Below are 25799 nucleotides of genomic sequence, written 5' to 3' on the forward strand. Positions count from 1 at the left end.
AACTTCATGCCCAGCAAGTTAAGAATAGTAATAAGGATAATATCAATAGTCAACAACTAATACTTACTCAACATTTACTATGTTCCTAAATATTTTACTATCACTGTTTTCATCTGACCCTCAGAACAACCCTCTGAAATAGATACTGTCATTTTTGTGGTTTATAAATAAGTCTTAGAATGATTAAGTAATTTGTCCAATGACACATAGCTAGTAAGTAAGAACTGGAGCTGATTCCAGACTCTGTTTTTAATCACTAAGCTATATAACCCTGGTAAAGATAGTAAGAGATACAAAACTAAACATACTCTTACCATAGGATCCAGCGATTATGCTTCTTGGTATTTACCCAAATAAGTTAAAAATTATGCAGGGAATTCCCTGGCAGTCCAGTGGTTAGAACTCTGTGCTTTCACTGCCGTGGGCCCAGGTTCAATCCCTGGTCAGGGAACTAAAATCCCACAAGCTGCATGGCACAGTCAAAAAAAAAATTATATCTTTGCAAAAACCTGAATACAGGTATTTATAGCAGCTTTATCCATAATTGCCAGAACTTGGAAGCAAGTCCTTCAGTAGATGTCCTCCAGTGGGTGAATGGATAAACTGTGGTACATCCAGGCAATGGAATTGTATTCAGTGTTAAAAAGAAAGAGCTATCAAGCCATGAAAAGACATGGAGGAAATGTAAATGCATGTTATTTAGTGAAAGAAGCCACTCTGCAAAGGCTCCATATTGTATGATTCCAATCATATGATATTCTGGAGAAGGCAAAATGCTGGAGACAGTGAAAAGACCTGCTATTGCCAGAAGTTATGGGGTTAAGGAGGGATAAATGGACAAAGTCCAGGGGATTTTTAGGGCAGTGAAACTATTCTGTGTGATACTATAATGGTGGATACCTGTCCACCTGTCATTATGCATTTGTCATTTATGCATTATGCATTGTCATAGAACGTACAACACCAAGAGTGAACCCTAATATATACTATGGACGTTAGGTGATATTGATGTGTTCATGGATTGTAACACATGGACTGTATCACTCTGGTGGAGGATGTTGATAGTGGGGAAGCATGTGTGTATGAGTGCAGGGAGTATATGGGAACTCTGTGTACTTTCCATACAGTTTTGCTGTGAACCTAAAATTGCTTTAAAAATTAAGTCTTTTTTAAAAATTGTAAGAGATTTCCCTGTGGCATTTAGTTTCAGAATTGTTCATATCACTAGGCTCAGAAATAGACTTTGAGCATATTTTTAAGTGGAGGAACATTCCCTGAGATGTTCGTATTCCTTCTTATCATGTAAGAATAAATAATAGAATCAAGGATACATAGGCCTCTAAAGTATGCTAGAGGGATGCGATGTGTCTTTCATGGTACCCGTTCAGCCAGTACCCATTAGAAGGTGAACGTGGACTTAGAGGCAGTTGGGCAACTCTGGTCATTGTCAGATGTGGTGTTTTAAATTTGGAATTCTGATTTGGTTATACTGGGGAAGAATTTCATCTTAAAATCATTTCATTCAATGTTTTGGCAATACCATAAGAAGAAAGCATACCTACTTATTCTCATCAATAAGAATACTTAATTTAGATATAGATCTTCTAAATTTAATTGTTGATCTGTAGTTTCCACAAAATTTGATACAGTATTTCAAAGTATATTTTCAATACAAAGTAGCCTACAGCTTTTGGCAATTCATTGTTACTGTCTTTTAAATCCTTTGCTGCCTTTGGAAGTTTTCTTGAACAGCAATTGACCAACAGGTAAATATATATTGCTAGAGATTTAATCCTGGATATTAACTACACAAAACTTTTGCATGCATACACGTTTGTCACATTCATGATGCAGACCATGGTGTCTGACTGTCCTGTGATGCTGCCTTTTAGACGTACTAAATTCAAGTGAACTATCCTTTGTCATGTTTCTTTAAGTCAGCTGAAGGCTTGTGAGATGAAATACCTCATCCCACTTATTTAAATAGACTTAGCTGGATTTTTCACTTTAAGAGATAAAACCATTAAAAGAAAAGTTACCACTTCAGGTTACACTCCAGAAGTTAAGGTTTGATTATAAGAAAAAGAATAGCTTATTGTACAGGGCTGTATCATAATGTTTCTTTACTTTTTAATAGGAAAAGAAATTCTATTTTCTTAATGATGTGTTTCTTTCCTCTACCCCTAAAGATACCTGTCCTAGAAATAAAATTGAAGATCTTACCAGTTCTCGGAGTAGTAGGTGGAGCAATATTTTCCTGTTCAAATTATTTCCATGTTATCCTCCATGGTGGTGTTGGCAAGAATGGATCCACGATAGCAGTAAGACGCTAATTTCATCATCATTCAGTATTAATTTTATGATACATTTTCTTTTCACCCAGCTACAGAGATACTAAAGTTCAAGAATAGGGAAGGAAACTAAATATCTTAAAAGAATTCTTTTTAGGCACATAATACAAAAGCATTTTAAAAACAGTTTAGACTGATGTTAAAGAATTTTTCCTCTTTCTACAGCCTTTCTCAGAGTAGACTTTTGTGACATTTGATTTAATCATCTGCTGTTTCATTACTGTACATAATTAAGAGTTGCCATTTATCTTCTTGCTCGTTGTGCCTGGCCCTGATATAGGAGAGGAGGAGGAGTAGGGAATGAGTTCCTGATGGAATGTCAGGAAAGCTGCCAAAGGTCACGGTTTCACATGTGGGGCAATTTATTAGTCATGAAGTAAATTTTATTGAAATTTCACTGAAATGTATTTTTAAAACTATCCTAATATTTTAAAAGGCAAAAATTTTAACCTCAGTTCTGGAGTCGGTACACCTTGTATTTGTGTTCTTTACACTTTGCTCATCTATAATTCTTTTGTATTTATTCATATTTGATTTTTAAAACTTCAATACTTTTACACAGGAAAGAGGCAGAAAGGAATTCTGCCCGGTTTTTAACAAATATAACATAATATCCATGTGTTTAAAAAAACATATTGTCATCTTCAAGGTAGTTGATCACAAGAAGATAAGTACTTATTCCAGTGATGCCATCTTCTGTCAAAACATTCTTGGAATGCCTTTAAGCTATAGTTCATTCTCTTTAATTTCTTTAGTGCTGTAGTTCAAAATTTCTATCTTTTAAGGGTGGGTTTGATTTTGAGAAAAATCAAAGTCATTTGAAGCCAGGTCTAATAAATAAGAGGAGTAAAAACATGAAATATAGCATTTTTAGTTTAAAAAAAGACTCATTCTCTTAAATGACTTATAAATTGGCTCTTAAGGCTATTTCAAAGGAATCCACATAATTCATAAATTATCAATCTTTATGAATATATTTTATATACATAATTCAAAGGCAAAGTATAAAACTCACTTAGATACATAAGTTCTGATGTATTTGGAAATTTTAATTTGTTGTGTTTTGAGGTGTTTTGTCAGTTAACCTCAGAATTGTTTTAGAAATGTTAAAGTGTTCTGCATAAAATGCTTAAGAATACTTTTTGCTTGACCATGGATGATAAAATAGAATACTTGCAGGAACATGAGTTCCACTAAAGACGATGAGATTTACTGATGATCAGTGTCCACTTTAGAATATTTTACTAAGACATAATTTATTAAATGTTTGAAGGAAGACAAGAAATCAAACACTATGTCTAAGGAGTAGTTGATTTCAAACTCTTAAACTGGTGGTTTTCCAACTTTTTTAGCAGCAGATTTCCTTGAATAAAATTTACAGGACCAAAGTACAGGTAAAAGCACTATTTTAATAATCTAAATATTTATAACATTACTATATAGTATAGTGTTTTATTAAGATATGATTTTGTAATATTTATAATATTTGTGTAATTTTATAGTAAGTTCTAATTTATAACATATAAACTTAATAAACAAGAATAAGCCTGCTTTAATGGATACATTTAAATTGGTGGCTATATATTTAGTAAGCCTTAAAATCAAATTTATTTCAATATTTTGTTCAGGATAAGCAGTGCTGAGAGCATCCTGATTCGCATAGATAAAAATGTAATGGGTTGGGTTGTACAATGTTACATAAGAGGGCATTTGTAGTCTAAATGCAAAAGTCAGGGGCAGGGGTGGGCTATTGGTATAGAGAGAGACCAGGGCAGAATTAAACTCCTCCTAATCAGTGATTAAGATATTGTGTAAAAGTGGCAGGTTAAGCTTTATTTCAATATCTGCACAAAAATATGTTAACTTGGCAATTGGAGTGTTGATGGCCTTCAGCATGGTAAAATGTGGTATGGAATAAATCACATTATTTTTTTAGTGGTTATTAGTTTAAAACGTGTGTTCATATAAAATTGGAACCAAACATCTAAGCACTGTATTACCTCTGTGTAACCCTAGGTTTCTGTGGAAGTTTGAAAAGCATGGCTAAGGTCTGTATACTCCTTTAGGCCATACATTATCATACTCTTCTCTAGGTCTCTAGTTCCTAACACAAAATAGATGCTTAGAAAATGCTTGCATTGTAATAAATGCATTTTTAAAATTTGGTGCTGATTTTCTGCTTTATCCATTAGGGTACCAGTGTCTTGTCACCTGGACTCCACATAGGAATAATTATTATACTGGCAATAATGATCTATAAAAAGTCAGCAACTAATTTGTTTGAAAAGCATCCTTGTCTTTATACCCTAATGTTTGGATGTGTCTTTGCTAAAATCTCACAGAAATTGGTGGTAAGAAATTCTTTTAATTTATGATTCATGGTATAAATATGTACTTGTTCCTCAAACACAAAGCTGGAACCTATTTCATACAATGGGTAGGTTTTTTATGGTGTTATCATCACAATAAATAGTTAGCTCTTTGTGCTCCAAGTAATACTGTACATGAATGTTAGATTCTGAGACAGACTCCTTAGTGTATAGTAAGTTCTTTTAATTATTTGTTTAGCAATGATTATCAATTATAACCTTCTGATATCAAGGAATTTAAATTTTAGAAACTTTAATAAGCTACCCAGTCATGAATTTGAGAAATTTTAGATTCAGTATTCCCATATCAAATGTGAGATTAAATAAATGGTCTCTTTATCCTTATTTGTCTTAGTAGTAAATTAAAGTTCTAGTTAATTCTATCCTGAAACAAAAAGCTAAAACATTTAAAATTTAATGGTGAAATTATTTTGTTTACTTTTTTATAGATAGCTCAAATGACCAAAAGTGAACTGTATCTTCAAGACACTGTCTTTCTTGGCCCAGGTCTTTTATTTTTAGACCAGTACTTTAATAATTTTGTAGACGAATATGTTGTTCTATGGATAGCAATGGTAAGTGCCTTTTTGGTAAGATTTTTATTTATTTTTAACAAATATCAGATAATACTATGCTTAAGAGTCATTTCAGTGAGATATCAGGTAGCCTTACTTTCTAATCTATACAGTAACTGTTTCTGAACATTTAAAATTACTTCTTTAAAGCTTGCTTTATATCGTGTTTGAAAACGTCCCACATATTTGGAGATCAGGGTTCCAACAACCTAAATCCTTAAAAACACAACTGTGTACCTTAAAAAAATAGTACCAAAAAAACAGTACTAAGATGTCAAAAATCACTTCACTCTCTGGCAAAGGACTACAAACATGTATTAGTGCCTGACTTATTTAATCCTGCTTGTTAGAATTATTATGAGCTTATAGCAGATAACAGGTAAATTAAATGTAGTTGGTGTTAGCAGAGGTGGGCACTATTGTATCAAGAGCTGTCAGCTAATACTGAGGAAACAAAACAAAACAGAACAGACAGTACTACCCAGTACAGGGTTCTGGGACCATTTTATGCTAGAAGTAAGCAACGCCACGTATCTGTATGGCCCTTGAGGATAGTGCAAAATTTATATTAATGATGACTCTTATCAAGCAAATTAAATTCTCATTAATTGCATCCTGCTTAAAAAGTGATTTGGATAATACATATATTAATTTCTATTCAAAATGATTATAAAATAGAATTATGGTGCATAAGAGAGAAGTTTTAGCCATCTGAGGAAAAGAAAATCATTGTTGGTAACATTTTAATCACACAAGTGGATAAAGGAGGCATTACTAAATTTTTTATTTTACTAAGACATTATCTTTATTGTTGGTCTTCAATTAGTGGTAGTTCTGGACAATTTTGCTACCTCCAGACCTCACTGGACTTCACCAAATTGTTAGTGATATACAAAAACTAATATTAAAGTGAGCTAAAAGAAACACTGAACCTTTTGATAATTTAAACGATCTCACACTATTTGTTAGATAGAGGTATTAAAACAAAGCCTGTCTATTCTGTGCATGGACCCCTGGGGTACATCTGATCATCCTTTATACTAGGTTCTATAGTATTATACTTTTTTTTAGAGTAAGTTAATAACTTAATATCCGTTCAGAAGTCTTCCATTCTTCAAATAGTGGTGAGATGTAAATCTTAGTCCTTGAAAGTTTCTCAGGCAATATTCTAAAAAATGTTTGAAAATCAGAATAATTTCCTTTAATTTGCTGTCCACTATAAATATTATTAGGGCTCCAAAACAATCTAAATATAAGAAATAGGTGGTGATTTTTCAAAATATCTGAAAATTCAATGTAGGGTTTCTTTTAGTGAATGTAAGTACTACCAAATGGAATTAACAGAATTAAAATATCAGGTGTTAAAAATTTGAGCACCTAATTTGTAATGAGTGAGTTGGCCTGGTTTTACATCAGAGATTATGGTGAGAAAGTCGTATTCAATTTTTCTTTAAAACACTTTGTGGACCACAATTAAAAACAAACAAAAAACCACTATGTGTACCAAAATAAGCGTATTGTGCCTTTTGGCATCCTTAGGGAAAAGGTTCTTGCTTCAGAGAGAAAAGAGTCAGACGGAGTTTTTCAAGTAAATGATAAGGAGGTTTTTCCCCTCATTGGTGAGAATTCCCTCTCTACCGGCAGAGCTGTGAGGCTCCTTTATCTAAAAGGAAGCATTTGCCCCCAGCCTCTGGGAAAGTTCTTAGTGTGCCTCCCTGCTTAATTTTGTAAAGAACACAATTTTGTATGTGCCTTCCCTCAACTATGATGTCTCTTCCAGGCCTTTACTTTCTTACAGCTACTCTCAAAGGAATAAGAAAAGTATATGATGGAGTGATTTCATTATAACGACTGATAGCCCCTTCTAGTAGAAAATTTGAGGCTTTGTTGCACAGTAGAAAATTGAAAGGATATGGAGTCAGAAGACTTGAGTTCTGTTGTTTTCTAGCTTTTGTAATTTAGTCTATACCTTTTACCACTCTGAGCCTCAGTTTCTGTAACTGTGAAATACCTTGCATATTCCAGAGGACTACAGTGAGGTCCAAATATGAACTATAAAATGTAACATTTTCGGTGAAGAATTTTTGGTTAAGGTTTGAGTTTAGGGGGTGAGGGGACAGAAAAATAGCTGCTGCTTTAGAAAAGATAGACCATAATCCATTTTATATTTTCTTTTTTGCTTCTAAAGGTCATTTCTTCATTTGATATGATGAGGTACTTTAGTGCTTTGTGCCTGCAAATTTCAAGACACCTTCATCTAAGTATCTTCAAGACTTCATGTCATCAAGCACCTGAACAGGTTCACAAGCATATTGACTAATAGCCCAAGGAAAAGAGGAGAAGCAGTTAGGGGAACCTGAGTGAAGGGAATCCCCTTTTTCAGGAGGCTAGTATACTATCAAATAAGGTTATATTTTAATATAAACATTAAGTCCTGTAGATTCCATTATGTCTGTTTCAGGGGCAAAGCCCTCGTTGTGTAGCAACATTTTTTATCAAGGTATTATCAGAGTAATACAATCTGTAAATTAATTAGAAACAAAACCAAAGAAAGTAATTTCAATTTTCTGTGTATAAGAAAGTGAACCACTATAGTTCTAAAGAGCAGTCTCTTTGTCTCAGAAATCCTTATCAGACAATTGGGGTTTTCTCTGCCAAAGGATTACATAAAAATTCAGGACTTAAAGGATTTTAGCCATCTTGCGGGTGATGCTTACTTCGCTAAAAATTGACAAGTGCGTTCATAATATTGCATAATTGCATGAATTGTAATAGTGTAATTATTGAGTCAAATGATGTTATAGGTATTTTTTATTAGCCATTTTCAAAAAAGGTATGTTAATTATTATTGTATAAAATGAAATACTTGCTTTAGTGTACCAACTTCTGTAATTTGTAGTTAGTAAGAGGAATTTATCTTACCAGTTCAGAAAAACAAATGAATCTTTACAGTGAGGGCAACTTGTTCCTTGATATTCTGAGTTTAAACTTCATTGTCACAAAAAAAGTAGACATTAAACATTTCCCTTTGTGAAAAACAAAACAGTAGCTAAAGCACAACTGACATGTAAGAAAATCAGTAATTTATGAAAACATAGCAAAAATATCTTCCCTTTAGAATATCAGCTAAAGCTACTTCAAGTACACTTTTACTCATTTGAGGTAAAATGGGGATAAAATAAGTATCTGTTATTCAACCACTAACTACATTATGTACTGATTCTCATCTTTCCACTCTCACTTAAAAGTGTTTACCTTGCTCATTATGAATAATAGAACTATCACATGGGTCTTTGGTGATCCAAATCCTCGGACTCCCATCTTACCTGTTTGTAATTTTATCCAACAGTTCTGTAGACCATAAGCCATATGGTGAAATAATTTTTTAAAAAGGAATAATGAACATGTACTATATCTTAATATGCAAGAAAAAGGCATATTGAAAAAGAGTGTAAGTTGATATTCCTTAAAAGGAAAAAATAGGGACTTCCCTGGTGGTCTAGTGGCTACAACTACATGCTCCCAATGTGGGGGGCCTGGGTTCGATCCCTGGTCAGGGAACTAGATCCCACATGCCACAACTGAGACCTGGTGCAGACAAATAAATAAATAAATATTTTTTTAAAAAAGGAAAAAATATATACTTATGTGAATTAAGTACACAGAAAATACTCTGGAGTACTTATTTTGCCTCTGAAACAACTGGTAAATTCAATAAGGACCTTCTTAATTTGAATAGTACTTAAAATTTATATTAAATTTTATAATACTTAAAATTTACATTCCAGCATGTACTTTGGCTTAAAAGGCTTTATAAAATGCAAAAATTTAGGAAGTAAACTGTCCCCTTAATGTCAGATATTTGTTAACGGTGGAGGACTAAGTTCTTCCTATATAAGTTAGCACAGTTAGAAAAAGGGATTCAGTATGGATTCATTTTTAAAAACTTGGAAAACCTAAAACTAAGATAAGTGTGGGTTATGCGGCAAAAATTAGAATTTAAAATGTGGAAAAACAGGACAAAGTCACTCCTTTCTCCGTCTGTTGGGCATATTTTTTGTTTTTGAAGGATTCAATGAAAGTAGTTTCAGCAAAAAATAGTAAGTTTAACTCAAATATTTCAAACAAATGCTGAAGCAATTTAATATTTATTAAATCAAGAGTTTCATGTTTTTCTATGTTAAATGCACATTTTAAAATACAGGATATAGGAATTAACTGTTCAAATTTGGAAATGAATGTAAAAACATCCATATATTTACTGAATATTAAAACTGAAAAATAAGACATTCTGTGTAATTTATAGTTAAAGACATATGTGAAGTACTTAAACCATAAGTAATTAGGTATGTTAATGATATGCTCTTAATCATTACTAAGGGCATGTGTCATTTAATTGTGGACTGAGCGAATTAAATGGCATTTTGATGTCATTGTGGAAATGATATTCACAAATCCATATCTTAAAATGGATTATTTATATATCTTGTTCGGTTGTGTTAATGGTTTTTAGCAGTTTAATTTATTCCAGAACGGAAACTTAAGTTGCATTTAATAAATTTTGTAAGTCATAGAATGTATTTTCTTTTGAAATCTTATTTTCATTAGAATTGATAGTGTAACTTAATGAATATGCATGAAAGGGTGTATGCATAAAACAGATTTTGTGTTTTTTTTCCTTAAAGAACAAAATTAATTAACCATCTATACCTGTGCTTTCTACCTTTTGGAAGTGATACAAATACACTGAAGCCAAAACTTGAAATTAAATCGTATTTATTGCTAAGAGTTAATTGACAAATGTTAGAGAGAAAAAATCACTATTAGTATTAAAGAGCTGAAAGCACAGTGGTACATATAATTTAGGAATTGCTGCTACTCGCATAACTTCATTATTTTATTTGGAGGTGAAGAAGAAGGGTCTTGCACTTAAGCTAATGATTAATATGATATAATATTTTAAACCAGAATTTTCAACCACTTTAAAAACTTACATGCCTCTTAGCTAATGTTACAACTGTATCATATTACTTAGGTTCAAGTTCTTCCTTCAAAGAGTCATGAGAATAACATGGATTGAAGAGACTTTCGAACATTTGCCATCTCTTGCTGCTGCTGTCAAATGAAAGGAGATATTAAACATTTGTTTAATTTTTAGATAAGTATTATACATATTTCAGCAAATAAAATATCTCAATGCTTACAATAATCCTTATTTTTTCAATTTTAAATATAATAACTTACTGTTTCCATCATAATTTTTTTTTGCAACATAGCCATTTCTTTTCTAAGTTCATTTTGTGCACCAGTAAGTAGATAATCGTGATTCTTCTCCAAGTCCTCCATACTCTAAAACACAAAAGGCTAGTTCAGTTACAAACCACCACTTTTCATCTCAGGTTCAAAACTTATACAATTAATTTTCAAAAGCAGGAACTTTTTAATATTCAACAATGCACGTTATTTATCTCAAATAAAAATATTCTAATACATGAAAACCAAAATATCCACTAAAGGAATAGAAAATGTCAGACATAAATCAAATGTTATTAAAGGAGGTAACAGTAGTAGTGTACCTCCTCACTGGCAGAAACAAACAAAAATAACACAACATTTTATAAAAGGAATAGAAGCACAACTTCCTGTAGCTATGTAGTAGAAAATGGGGACTTAATTCCAATTTAGTTGGCAAAAGAATAAGACTGAAAGGAAGGTTAGGAAAAAGGGTTAAAAGTATTCTAGGGCAAGAGCATAAACAAAAGCATGAAAGTGCAAAGTGAGTGAGTTCAGAGAAAGCCGTTATGTGGAGGGGTGGAAGTAATGGATGAATGTAGTAATTGGAGCATTAAAAAAAGAATCATATTATTGGGGGGTGAATCTTGAATACCTAAGAACTTAGAATGAGAAGCTACTGACAGTTTTTCAGGAGGGAAAAGGTAATGTTATAGAAAGATAATATGGCAGACCCACGAAGGATGGGTTGGAAAACAGAAATCAGTTAAGAGTTTTCATAGTATAAGCAAAGAATGATGAGGTTCTGAACTAGGGCAGTAGCAGTGGATGTGAAGAATAAGAGAGATGGAGGAGTCAAACATAGTACTAAAGTTCCTACACCAAGTGGTAACACTTAGTGATAGCATTTAGCACTTAAATTAAATCGAAAACAATGCATTCAAAATGGAAAACTGTTAAGAATTTAAAATGTATAAGCGAAATGTTTTTCCCTTAAACTGAGAAAAAAATTATCTTCTACTTCCACACATGAATTATATTTTATAAGAATGTATTATGGTACCAAATACAACACACCTTTATGAACTGCTCATATAATTGTTTAATTGTTTTCAGTCTCTGGTTCTGAACAATTCTAGACTGTTGAAAAACTTTCTGTTGCTGTCGAAACATATTCTACAAATGTAAGAGAAAAAATTATGTAATAACAATTTGGGTAAAATTTAGCAAAAATTAATTCTACATTACACTTAAAAGGAATAGTTTTAAAATCAGTATTTTTAATATTTTAACATTTACTATGACTGAGTTTAGATAATTTGTGTTCACCACTGATATACAACAATAATATAATAACCCTACCAGTCATTGAGTAGGAAATCTCAACAGTACTCAAAACATGTCTTAATTCTTGGTGCTTTCAATGTCAACCCAGATGATCCTTACAATATTGCTGGTCTTTCAGTTTCTTGGCCTGTTTTCCACCAATGATTTTTGTTCTTCACCCTACTTTAGCCATCCACTTACATAAGCATACCCTAGATTTTGTCATTACCAAAAACTATAACCTCTGCATAGTATTAATAATAGCAAACTTGATATTAACAATGTTACGAAGCAAAGACCAACAGCTTTTATGAGTATGGTATGTGCCTGTACTTCTGCATTCAGCAGAACCAAACTCATAGCCAGCAATGGGCAATGGAACCTGGCTAAGGTCCATGGGTGTACTGCAAGGCCGGTCTCTCCCTTCCTACTTGACACTTGGTAATAGTAGATTAATTATAAAGCTATAAAGCTAAGCATAATACTAACAGCTAGTTTTTCTTCTTGTTCATCAGCTTTCTGCACATCTATATCCCACTGCTGGAACAAAGTCAGAAACTGCTGAGAATATTCTTGGTTAAGCTTCTGCCTGTAAAACATAATGAATATTGTCATATTTCACATCAATATGGAAAAACTTTCAAAACAAAACTGATTTGACTAATTATACTATAATAAAAGAGAAAATAATATCAAATTTTCAGATGTGAAGCCAAGAAGTAAAGTTATGATTTATGATGATTCAGAAGTATTTATTTTCCTAACCAACTAACAGAAAAGCCCTCTCATGTGCTTTAAGCTCTTGAAAACGAAGGGAGTTTTATTGTACATATGCATTTTCCAGAAAAGTCCATTTTATCTCCAAGCAATTTATTTTTCATTTTCTCCTACTGAATATAGGTTGTGATATGATAAATAGATTCACTGAAGTTATTATAAGATTTCCAAATAGAAATATTTCACTTCATTTTTCCCCATTTTGGTACAATGATTTTGTACAAAAGAATAGTTAATTCAGCTAAAATATACAAATTATTTATAATACATAAGGTTGATCTTTTTCTAACACCGTGAAACAGTTAACTATCATAAGACTAATGGTTTATATGACATTTACTTTTTATTCAGCTAGTGTGTTTTTAGAATGAATATAAATTACCTTTATTGTTAAGAAAACCCTCAAACATTGTTTAAAAGGGGGAAAAGGACATCTTTATTGATTTCTAGGAAATATATCTCAAGTCTGTGAAGGAATGAAGTTATAGGACTAAAGGACTTAGAGGAAAATCAAGCCAAATATACTTTTTTACTAGAGATCCCAATAAGTAGATGATAGTACTTCTCATAATTTGCACCAATGAATACTAAGAAATGATGCAAATGTTGTGGCAGTGAAAAAACCAACATCCTTACCTTTGCTCTTGTTGGGTTTTCCAAACGTTTTCAATTTTCTGGTTACTGGTTTTGAGAGAAGCCTTGGTATACATTTCTAGTCTTTTTTTCTTGGCAAGAAGAGCCTTGTTAATATCAGCTATATTGAAAATAAACTCATTAAATTTAATGTGGACTTACGTTACTTTGTTCCCACATATTCAAATAAACATGGATAAAGCTGGTTCAAGAGTTTTGAAAAGATCTTTAAAAATACACATAATATCAAAAAGCAAGATTATTTCCTTGCTTTTTTTTTCTGAGAAAACTTTTAGTTATTGGTATCCCAATTCTGATTTTCCTAACTAGAGATAATTTAATTTAGAGGTGATTAAAAAGAGCTAATAACTGAAAAAAAGGGTCTCAAGGACAGACTTTAATTTCTTCATAAGAAAACACTAATAAAGGCTAAATTTAGAACTCATTATATATGAAAGGCAAAACTATTTTAAAAGAGTCTAAAAAGAGTAAAAATAGTTAAAGAAAATAATTTTTTAAAATATAGTCAGTGATACTTTAAAATATATTTTTACTAAAAGAGACAAAGACCAACCAAGCATAGGAAAGTCTTATTTTAAGTAAATATCTAAATAAATTCATTCAAGAACCCTTTTAGGGCTTCCCTGGTGGCGCAGTGGTTGGGAGTCCGCCTGCCGGTGCGGGGGACACGGGTTCGAGCCCTGATCTGGGGGGGGATCCCACATGCCGTGGAGCACCTGGGCCAGTGCGCTACAACTCCTGAGCCTGCTCTCTGGAGCCCGCGAGCCACAGCTGCTGAGCCCATGCGCCTGGAGCCCGTGCTCCGCGGCGGGAGAGGCCACCGCAATGAGAAGCCTGCACACCGCCACAGCTAGGGAAAGCCCGCGCGCTGCAACGAGGACCCAACACAGCCAAAAATAATAAAAAAGAACCCTTTTAAATACTTTTTTATAGGACATTTTTACCAATAATATAAGTACTGCGTTTCATAAACTTTTTAATACTTCAGGTAGTCCTTTGCTAGGCACGTGCATATGGATCTACCATCAATAGTTATTGTATTTCCAATATCCATCTATAATAATAAATTTATAAGATTATAAAACAAGCATTTTGTTACTACCAAATAGGGCAAAGCTTTCAAAAAAGACTTGATTATATGAATAATACTAGAGAGGAGCCAAATATTGACTCTTTTATAAGAATACTATCCCCTAACACAGTTAACGTAACTGATATTTGACATACAATTTAAAGTTTATGAACTTTTTATCTGATCTCTTGCTTACTAGCAAGGTGGTCTTTAATTCTCAACTACATAGTTTAATAATGTAAAAATAAAGTTATTTTAAAGGCTTCAATTTACACTGCCCTTCCTAAAGAAAAGAACACAGGAATGCCACAGAAAATAACTAAATTGAGAAAATGAAAAACTGACACATATACAGATATGTGTGTGTGTTTCTATCACTTAGTCCGTGAAAGTCCAACCAAAGAGGGATAGACACTTTTCCCATCCATTTTTGCTCTAAAATTTCATAGTCCATTAAACTCACACACCTATAAAGTAACAGGACCATTCTTAACTCACCACCGTTAGCACCATCTCTTTTCACATCAACAACTGGAAAAGGTTAGTAAGGAAATCTATGAAGCAGAACCACATATACTTGTGCAAAATCTTACATATGAGAACAAAGCATTAAATAAGTCTTACAGTCCACTGATTTTTATTTACTATTATACAAATTATATGGTTTAAAACAATTTTGAATACAAATATCTCCTAAAACATACCTCCAAATCTTTCCAGCATATTCTGTACTTCACCCCTGTGAAAAAAAATACATCAAAAAACTTTTACTTAAGGATCCATAAAATATCATTCTTGTTTTGGAAGGAATATCACATGCCCAGTATTTTACATGCAATACTCGTTGGACAACCAAACAGACTTTTCTTAAAGTCTAAGAGGTGAAAATTGTTTGAGCATATTACCCCACGTCTTCAACGATTCCTGGAGAAGTCCTTTTCTTCCCATGTTTATCAAGTACTGGAGTCTTCCCTGAATTGACAATAAAAAAAGAAAAAGAGTTGAAATTAAGTATGCTATTTTGGTAATTTTTAATTTAATGGAAAATTAAATGGAGTAAAATTTAATGGAGTAATATCTTCATTTCGAGGTTTTTTTGAGGCTTTGTGCCAAGACAAGTTTTTAAAGCAGACATATAAATGCACTACTTTCTCTGCAGGTTAGATGGAATTAAATCAGGATCCAAGACCATTTTATGGGAACAATTTTGCAAGTCTTCCTGTGTTAATGTCATAATAATCTATGTACTGTTTATCAGACATCAGGCGAAAGATGCTACAGAAGCTTCACTAAGTCCGAATAAGAAACATGAAGTACATGAAAATAAATGCAGGACATGGTCACTGCCCAACAACATTAGCTACACGGTACCTTGGATGACATCCTCCTCTGAACCACTCAGATGTTTATCTGCTTTCTCAAAGCCACAGGCTCTTATAACCTGATCCTCCATGGATGTCTTCCCAGATTTCCTGGTATGTTTTCTTCCAGGGGGCACCATTTTTCGATGTTTTCTGATTAAAAAAAAAAAATCAAACCTGCTCAATCCAAAGACACCATTTAAATAAACTGGCAAATTTCAAAATAAGAGATATCAAATAAAGATGATTTTAGTTGAATACCACTTTAGGAGTCTCTTCATTTATTCTGTTGGACCAAAAGTTAACAGAAGAAGATAATGACTGCGCCGCCCCTGACGCCGGCGGTGGTTCGCCTCTGAGGACGGGGAGGGCGGTGGAATCCTAGCCCGGCCAGGTTCTGGCTAAATCGGGGCAAATCTAGATCCAGCTGAGTTCAGTCACAATGTGAAAATCTGACAGGATCGATCACGAGCCCGCCCCAAAGAAGTTGCCAGCAACAGAAACACAACATAAAACGTTCTGCGTCCTGGGCCGCAGAAAATAACGTCCAGTAAGATTTCCACGACCCAGGCCTCGAAGACCAGTGAAGGGGAGCCCTGGCTTCATCTAAATGGTTTCTGCGGGGTGTGGGCGCGCTGACGAGGGCCCACCCTCCTCGCCTGCTGTCAACCTGTCCACCCGCCCGGCGTCGCGTCCAGTCCCGAGGCAGCGCAGCCGGCGCCTTTCCGCCCACTCACGGCCCTGCCCGCAGGGGGCTGTACTGCCTTCAAATTCCTGTCAGGGGCCTCAGGGAGAGCCAGCGGGTAAGATTTACCTCACAGGTCAAGAATAACCCCTGGCTCAGATTCCCCGCGCGGGACAAACGCTCCCCCTCCTCACACCTGAAAAACACCCCAATGGCCGACGACCACAGTTATACGTCTCAGTACAGGCGTCCCCGCCGCTTCCGCCTCCCCTACCCCAACGCCTCAGACTTCACCTCTTCACAGCCTCGACGCTTCTCCGAAGCAAGTCAGAATTCTCAGGGAAGAAAAGCCGGCCTCGCCTCGTCCGGGAGCGTCTCTGATTGGCTGGCAGGAGGGCGCATGCGTGCAGCGGCCCCGGGGCTCCGCTCTTTCAGACACCACGACTAACGAGAGTGCTGACCCAGAGCACCTTGCGGGCGGCATCTATGGCTAGTACACCTGAAGTGAGGCGCTTTCCAGTTTCTTTTTGTAATTTAAGTTAAAAAAATTTCATGCCATTTTGGGCTTCCCTGGTGGCGCAGTGGTTGCGAGTCCGCTTGCCGATGCAGGGGACACGGTGTTCGTGCCGCGGTCCGGGTAAATCTCACATGCCGCGGAGCGGCTGGGCCCGTGAGCCATGGCCGCTGAGCCTGCGCGTCCGGAGCCTGTGCTCCGCAACGGGAGAGGCCACAACAGTGAGAAAAAATTTTTTTCACAATATTTTAATAATAAAGTTGCAAAAGAATATAAAGAACACACAACTTAATTTGTGAAGTACAGTTTTACCAGAGCCTGTTGCATCTCCTCAGGGAGTCCTTTCCCTCCCATCCCCCCATTCCCTACTCAGAGATTTTTTTTTAATTATCTTGAATTTTGTGTTAATCATTGGACCCTCCCATTTTCTAAGTTTTGTTACCGCATGTATGTGCCCTGAAACAACTCTGCTTAGTTCTGTTTGTGTTTGGGTGGTATAGAAAGTTGTACCATATTCTATGTACTATTCTGTCATTCGCTTTTTAAACTTAACATTATGTCACTAAGAGAATCTAGATGATTACATGTAGCCATAGTTCTTTCATTTTCACTGCTGCAAAATATCCTATTGTGCCTCTATTCCACCATTTATTCATTTATTTTCTTGTCTGTGGACATGTGGGTTATTTTCGGATTACAGCCTGTATAAACAATGATACTATGAATATTCTAATCTCCTGCATATATGCTAAAGTTTTTACAGAGTATCTGGGTGTGAAGTTTCTCAGTCATAGGCTAGATGATGTAAAAGCCAAATTGGTTTCAAATTTATACTCCCACCAACAGTGAGTTCCCATTGTTCAATGCACTCATTATCACTTGGTATAGTCAGATTTCTTAATTTTGCCATTCTAGTGGGTGTAAAATGATATTTCTTTAGGGTCTGCTTTTGTATTTCTCCAATCACTCATAAGATTAAGCTCTTGTTATGCTTATTGGCCATTTGCATTTCCTTTTCCTTAAAATATCTATTTGGGGCCTTCCCTGGTGGTGCCGTGGTTGAGAGTCCTCCTGCCTTTGCAGGGGACGCAGGTTCGTGCCCCGGTCCGGGAAGATCCCACATGCCGCGGAGCGGCTAAGCCCATGAACCATGGCCGCTGAGCCTGCGCGTCCGGAGCGTGTGCTCTGCAACAGGAGAGGCCACAGCAGTGAGAGGCCTGCGTACTGAAAAAAATATATATATATATATTTGGGTTTCTTGCTCATTTTTCAATTGGGTTATGTGTTTCTTATTGACTTGTAGCTCTTTATATATGGGGGTGGTGTTAATATTTGTGACTGCTTTCTGTATCTTTTTAAAGGAATTTATTTTTATCCTGAAGTCATAAAAATACAAAAGTTTTAAGGTTTTATTTTTCATTTTTAAGCCTTTGTTCATCTAGAATTTATTTTTGTGCCTGGTGACAGGTAGGGTCCAATTACTTCTCCCCCCCCGCGCCCCTCACTGTGGAAACCAGTTTATTGAATAGTGCATGCTTTCCCTTTAACAGCTACGTCATCTGTCATGTTTCTGTATGTTCTTGAGTCTGCTTCCCTAGCCTGTTCCACTGGTCAGTTTGCCTATTCCTGTGCCAAAGTCAGTTTTCATCATTCCAGCTTTATTAAAGGTTTGGCATCTAAGAGGGCAAGTCACACCTTATTTTTTCTTCAGGAGTATCCTGTGTATTCTTGAACTTTTGCTTTTCTAGTAAATTTTAGAATCAATTTTCCAAGTTCCAGGAAAAAAAACAAAACAAAACAACCTACTGGATTTTAATTGGAATGGCAATAAATCTATACATCAATTTGGAGAGAACTGAGTCTTTCGATTCTTGAACGTAGCATATTTTCCATTTATTTAGAACTTCTTTAATATAATTCAATAAAGTTAAATTTTTTTTCTCTGAGTTTGCACTTTTATTAGATTTATTTATAAACAACTTATATTTTGTCTCTATTTTGTTCAAATTGTTATATAATTTTGTTCTACTTGGTATATAAAGATCCAATTGATTTCTGATATGGGTCTTATTTCTTTTTAAATCCACATTTTAAAAGTTTATTTATCTGCTTATACACAGCATTGCCCCAGAAAGGGTTTAAGGTGGCTTAAAAGACTCCATAAAATACACCAAGGAATTAGTAATAGAAGAACCAGGAATGAAGCGTATGCAAAATGCTTATATAATCCTACTCGTTTACTCTGGCTGGACCACAAATTTGGCTCTAAGTTTTCAGCAGGCAGTCAGAAAAGGAAACTTAGTTACATCATTTACAGTGTTCATAAAGCAAAAACAAACCAGTTACCCAAGCGAAGCACTGTTATTCCTAATATTAAGACCAGAAAGAAATTTCTCTTGAGAGGCTTCATAAAGAGGTCAGTGTATGATGTAATTAATAATCAGTGTTCTCAGTAGCAACCTAATGGGAGACACAAAGATGAATTTCACAGGGCTCTTTCTTCAATACAGGCAGATGGCATCACATCAACTTGAAAATCAGGAAAAGCAATTTTATCATGAGTTTGGGGGTTGATGGGGAAACACAATATGATATGGCCAAGGTACTCAGCTCTTTGCTCTCTGCTCAACAAAACCAAAGATACATTTTGGAACAACAGAGTTGAATCCGGTACCCAGAATGACTCCGGAGAAGTCCTGAAACCCTTAAAATTCTACAAAACATTTTCTGAATAGGTGCTTTTAGTCTTCTTGCCAGAGAAAACATAGTTTATCAGATACACTGTACTCAGCGTACCCAGGTGATACACATAAATTAGGAACCATTTCTTTAGACAATCTAGAGAATTAGACTACAAATCATTCATGCTATTCAGATACTTATGTTTTCTTCTTACAGCCTAGCTTATTTTTCCTCTGCAAAAAGGACCTTTTTTATTTCCATGTGGTGCCACGGCTTGGGTGAAGGTTTCAGGGTGGTTAAAAAGTTGCCTCCTGGCTGCAGGAAGGGGCTCGGGCAGAGATCTCGAGGCGGGGGAAGGCAGGGGGGTCTCGCAGAGGCCGCCGGGCTCTGGAGGCTCCTAGTTGCGCTGACAGGAGAGCCTTTCGAAGAGATACTCGCCCAGTTCGGCCTGAGGGCCCGGCCAGACTGCGCAGGTCTGTCAGGTGCACGCCCTTCTGCTTGAGGAGCTTCTTGAGGAGCTCCTCCTGCCGGAAGCGTCTCTCCGGGAACTCGCAGAGCTGGGCGCATGCGCTCACAGAACCCGGGGCCTGCAGCTCGAAGAGCGCCCGCTCCAGGCTCCTCTCCAGGGCCGTGCCGGCCTCCGTGGCGCCCACGCTGGCGCCCCACTCCTCCGGGGGCAGCTCCAGCCCGTCCTGGAGCGGGGCGCGGCCGCCCCACAGCTTCCGCATCTTCAAGAGAGAAGCTGGGCGCCCTTGCGCGTCTCCACAGCCAACTCCCGGAAGAAGCGGCCCACGCCCCACGCCCTCGAAGTAGAAGCTCAGAGAGAGGTAAGTGGACGAGGCCCGAGGTGCAGGTTGATCAGGGGGGTGACGGCGGCCTCCACCTCGGTGGAAGAACTCTGCTGGATGGGGGGCTCACGGTGGGTCAGCAGTGAGGAGGACCTTCCCCGTAAAGTGTGTTGTGAGGATGGACCCGGAAACGGGTCGTCTTCTTCTCTCCAGCCACTTGCTAAACACTTTTATTACTTCCAAGAATTTGTCTGTAGAGTCTGGGATCTTATAATAAGATCATCTGTGAATAATGACATTCTCGTGTCTTTGTAGTTCGTAGGCTTTTTTTCATTTTCTGCCTGCACTGATTAGGATTTTTAGTACGAAGATGAATAAAAGCATGGATAGTAGACATTCTTCCTAATTTTAAAGGACATGTTTCTCAAGTTTCTATTAACAGTGATGATACTGAAGCCGTGGGTTAAATCCATTTCACCTGCCGTCACTAATCAAGGTCGTTTTAAGATTTGCCTGACCTCCAAGCTGCACTTAGCCTAGACAATAAGGTGTTTGCCCAAGCTGTTTTCCAGGAACTGGGAGTCAGCTGCTATAGTTTGAGCTGAGCTGGGTAAGTCTGGATAGGACCACCCACCCTTCAGCTGGGCATTCCAGAGTGTCTGCTTGGTGACCTTTTGACATCAAAGGGCTAAGAACTCTACCCTCAGAACATGCAGAGGCCTGGAGCCTAGTTACACCTGCTCAGGATGTCCGTTACCACACCTTTTTCCAATCACCTTGCCCCACACTCCCCATGCTTTGGACCGCCCTGCTTCTTTATTCTTTATCCCAGAAGTACCCCGAGCCCTTTGCCTTGGAAGGTAGAGCTCAGATTGGTTTTCCTGTCTCCTCGCTTGGCTGTCTTTTGAATAAATACCCTCTTTGCTGCAAACCTCGGCATCTCAGTGTTTCATCTTGCTGGGCGTCAGGCGAGACAAACCTGGTTCAGTAACATATACCATGTGTGTGATTTTGGTAGTTGCCCTTTTTGAAAGCTTAGCTTCTATTTTTAGTTTGCTAAGAGTTTTTTGTTTGTTTGTTTGTTTTTGCGGTACGCGGGCCTCTCACTGCTGTGGCCTCTCCCGTTGTGGAGCACAGGCTCCGGACACGCAGGCTCAGCGGCCATGGCTCACGGGCCCAGCCGCTCCGCGGCATGTGGGATCTTCCCGGACCGGGGCACGAACCCGTGTCCCCTGCATCGGCAGGCGGACTCTCAACCACTGCGCCACCAGGGAAGACCTGTTTGTTTTATTTTGTTTTTTAAAATCATGAATAAGTGTTGCATTTTATTAAATTCTTTTCTGAATCTATTGAAACGATCTTTTCTCTTCAATTTGTTAATGTAGTGAAGAAAATGTATATCATCTCCTAATGTTAAACCAAATCTACATTCCTGTGGCAAACCCAAGTTGATCATGATGTACTAACTTCTTAAGCACATTGCTGTGTTTGGGTTGTTCAGCTTTTTGTGTCCATTTTCATGACTGAGATTGGCTTGTAATTTTCCCTTAGCCTACTGTCCTTATCTGGTTTGTAATCAAGGCTGTGCACATGGCTTGCTCCCTCTTCAAGTCTTTGCTCAAATGTCACTGTTCATCTCAATGAGGCCTTCTGTGCCTCCATTTTTAGATATTGTAAACTCTGGACCTTTATTTCTCTTCTTTCCCTAGTCTCCTTCCCCAGCTACCTTTTTCCTACCACTTACTGCTTTCTGTTGTATGTAATTTGATCATTTACTTAACCCCAAATGTTTGAAATTCTTTTGTGAAACTATCTGAACCTAGTGGCATCATTGGAGTAGTTCTTTGAAAGGTTTCTTTTTTATCTTTATTTTTTTAACATCTTTATTGGAGTATAATTGCTTTACAATGGTGTGTTAGTTTCTGCTGTATAACAAAGTGAATCAGCTGTAACTATACTTATATCCCCATATCCCCTACCTCTTGCGTCTCCCTCCCACTCTCCCTATCCCACCCCTCTAGGTGGTCACAAAGCACAGAGCTGATCTCCCTGTGCTATGTGGCTGTTTCCCACTAGCTATCTGTTTTACATTTGGTAGTGTATATATGTCCATGCCACTCTCTCACTTTGTCCCAGTTTACCCTTCCCCCTCCCCGTGTCTTCAAGTCCATTGTCTATGTCTGCGTCTTTATTCCTGTCCTGCCCCTAGGTTCTTCAGAACCTTTTTTTTTCGTATTCCATATATATGTGTTAGCATAACACAAATAACTCAGTTTCGTTTCTTTCTATGGCTGAGTAATATTCCATTGTATATATGTACCACATCTTCTTTATCCATTCATCTGTCGATGGACACGTAGGTTGCTTCCATGTCCTGGCTATTGTAAATAGTGCTGCAATGAACATTTTGGTACATGTCTCTTTTTGAATTATGGTTTTCTCAGGTTATATGCCCAGTAGTGGGATTGCTGGGTCATATGGTAGTTCTCTTGATAGTTTTCTTGATTTTTAACTTTCTTCTGTAGAAATTGGTCTTAAGCATTTGTCTCTATTGGGGTCAACTATAGTAAACTGTTTTTTCTAAGAAATCCTCTATTTCATTTAGTTTTATAAACTTACTTGCATAGAGATGTATACAGTAGTCTCCTTTGAGTTTTTAAATTCTTCTGCATTAATAGGTATTTCCCCTATGCCTGTCTCTTCTTTCCTTCCTTCCTTCCTTCCTTCGGAGTTGGATTGATTCTCCCCCTTGCCCCCCAATTTCTAAGCATTTCGTGGACAGGGTTTCTAGTTCAAGAGCACCTTCTTCTGTCAGTATAATGAAGTGCAGGTTTTTTTAAGCAGTAATGGAGTTGGGGTGAGGAGGATAAGTTGATGTGTCTTGTTTCACTTTTGTTTTTGCAGGATCTTTAATTTTTCCTCTCGTCTTTCTTTCTCATAGCTCCAAAAGGCACCACTTCTTTTTTTCCCCTAATATTTATATTATTTATTTATATTTATGTGTTTATTTTGGCTGCTCCAGGTGTTAGTTGTGGCATGAAGGATCTTCCTTGCAGCATGCAGGCTTCTTAGTTGCGGCATGAGGGCTTCTTAGTTGCAGCATGCAAACTCTTAGTTGCGGCATGCATGTGGGATCTAGCTCTCCAACCAGGGATCGAACCCCGGCCCCCTGCATTGGGAGCACGGAGTCTTACCCACTGAACCACCAGGAAAGTCCCAGGCGCCACCTCTTACCTGATTCTTCTCCAGAAGCAATCTTTCTTTAAGGCTGCCACCACTATTGGTCCTGCTTTCTTTCAAAACCCAGCCAGTACTGTAAACTACCAAGTCCCTGGCCTGTCTTCCTTGTTTTGATTCTTAGTAGTATTACATCGTGTCGTTCTAGGAGTTACTTTATCTTTACTTCCTCTAGGTCTTCTGCTCCCCAGCACTCTTCTGCATATAGTCTCTTAAGCTTCCCCTCCTACAGGCTCATACTGTTCCCACAGGCTGACAGCAAGAGCTCTGTTAGAATTTGTTTTCTATTTCTCTACTAGGAGAAGTTCATTGTATTCTCTGTCTCCTGATAACGTGGAAGGCGTGAGTTATGTGTGAAGTCTTACTTTTCTATTTCATTAATTTCTGCTCTTACCTTTGTTACCTCCCTACTGTCTTTTATTGTTCTTTTTCTAACTTTTTATGTTAGACCATTAAGTTGTTCATTTCCGGCCTCCTTTTCCAAGATGCTCATTTAAGATGATCAATTTCCTTCTATGTATCATTTAGCTGAACCCCACAAGTTGTGATAGGCCATATTTTCATTCCCATCCAGTTCTAAGTATTTTTAAGTTTCCACTATAAGTTCTTCCTTGATTCATGAGTTGCTTAATACGTGTTTTTAGGCTTTCAAACACATTTGGTTCTTAAAATTTATTGTTGGGCTATTCTAACTGGATACCCCTGTAATCTGAATCATACCTATGATTTGAAATGTGTTAACTAACACAAGGTCCATCTTAAAAATATATTTTATCCATGCTTGATAAGGATGGGTATGCTCTAATTTGGAGGTGCTGGGTTCTAGATATATCCAAGATAAATCAAACTTTTAAATTGTGTCATTCAAATCTTTTATGTCTTTGCTGATATCTTTGTCTCCTTGGTCTAGGAATAATTGAGGAATGACTGAATATGTGTTAAAATACACTCTGATAGTGGAATTATAAATTTTTAAAAAATATTTATTTATTTTCTGCTGCATTGGGTCTTCATTGCTGCATGTGGGCTTTTCTCTAGTTGTGGAGAGCAGGAGCTACTCTTTGTTGCAGTGCGTGGGATTCTTATTGCGGCGGCTTCTCTTAGTTGTGGAGCATGGGCTCTAGGCGCACGGGCTTCAGTAGTTGTGACACGCGGGCTCAGTAGTTGTGGAGCATGGGCTCCAGGCACGCAGGCTCAGTAGCTGTGGCACACGGGCTTAGTTGCTCTGCGGCATGTGGAATCTTCCCTGACCAGGGCTCAAACCCGTGTCCCCTGCATTGGCAGGCGGATTCTTAACCACTGCACCACCAGGGAAGTCTGGATTTACAAATTTTTCCTTATAGTTCTATCAGCTTGATTTTTGTATTTTGAACCTATTTAATTAGGTGCATACAAGTTTAGAATGCATACATCTTCTGTCAGTTAAACCTTTTTTAAAAAAACATCTTTATTGGAGTTTAATTGCTTTACAATGTTGTGTTATTTTATGCTGTATAACAAAGTGAATCAGCTATATGTATACATATATGCCCATATCCCTCCCTCTTGCGTCTCCCTCCCACCCTCCCTATCCCACCCTTCTAGGTGGTCACAAAGCACCAAGCTGATCTCCCTGTGCTATGTAGCTGCTTCCCCCTAGCTATCTATTTTACATTTGGTAGTGTATATATGTCCATGCCACTCTCTCACTTCATCCCAGCTTACCCTTCCCCCTCCCCGTGTCCTGAAATACATTCTCTACGTCTGCATCTTTATTCCTGACCTACCCCTAGGTTCATTAGAACAATTTTTTTTTAGATTCCATATATGTGTTAGCATACAGTATTTTTTTTCCTGTTTCTGACTTACTTCACTCCATATGACAGACTCTAGGCCCATCCACCTCACTACAAATAGTTCAATTTTGTTTCTTTTTATGGCTGAGTAATATTCTATGGTATATATGTGCCACATCTTCTTTATCCATTCATCTGTTGATGGACACTTAGGTTGCTTCCATGTCCTGGCTATTGTAAATAGAGCTGCAATGAACATTGTGGTACATGACTCTTTTTGAATTACGGTTTTCTCAGGGTATATGCCCAGCAGTGCGATTGCTGGGTCATATGGTAATTCTATTTTTAGTTTTTTAAGGAACCTCCATACTGTTCTCCATAGTGGCTGTATCAATTTATAT

The 25799-nt window shown here is 36.9% G+C and overlaps 2 protein-coding genes across 4 annotated transcripts in view; one reads left to right on the forward strand and one right to left on the reverse strand.

Annotated features, from left to right (window-relative positions):
* CHPT1 (choline phosphotransferase 1) overlaps nt 1–10504 on the forward strand; it is a 35566-nt gene extending 25062 nt beyond the window's left edge. The window contains exons 5-9 of one of the 3 annotated variants that reach the window (XR_014295256.1): nt 2190–2321; nt 4544–4702; nt 5170–5295; nt 7484–7681; nt 10331–10504. Coding sequence is in view for 2 of the 3 variants with exons in the window: in XM_082634984.1 (XP_082491110.1) it covers nt 2190–2321; nt 4544–4702; nt 5170–5295; nt 7484–7594; nt 10331–10375 (573 nt within the window). In the remaining variant the exon portion in view is untranslated. The remainder of the gene's footprint in view (nt 1–2189; nt 2322–4543; nt 4703–5169; nt 5296–7483; nt 7682–10330) is intronic. The other 2 variants (XM_082634984.1, XM_082634985.1) reach the window with 2 other exon arrangements.
* On the reverse strand, nt 10346–15861 carry SYCP3 (synaptonemal complex protein 3; the record flags this gene model as incomplete). The annotated part of the gene is made up of 8 exons (XM_082634986.1): nt 15728–15861; nt 15262–15328; nt 15061–15095; nt 13267–13384; nt 12343–12442; nt 11605–11703; nt 10536–10644; nt 10346–10407 (listed from the first exon to the last, which is right to left on the reverse strand). The coding sequence occupies exons 1-8, from the start codon at nt 15855–15857 to the stop codon at nt 10346–10348; spliced, it is 720 nt and encodes a 239-aa protein (XP_082491112.1). The 5' UTR covers nt 15858–15861.
* Between the last annotated feature and the right edge of the window lie 9938 nt (nt 15862–25799).

The sequence above is a fragment of the Mesoplodon mirus genome (genome assembly GCF_964341445.2).
Source record: "Mesoplodon mirus genome assembly, chromosome: 11".
Lineage (NCBI taxonomy): Eukaryota > Metazoa > Chordata > Mammalia > Artiodactyla > Ziphiidae > Mesoplodon > Mesoplodon mirus.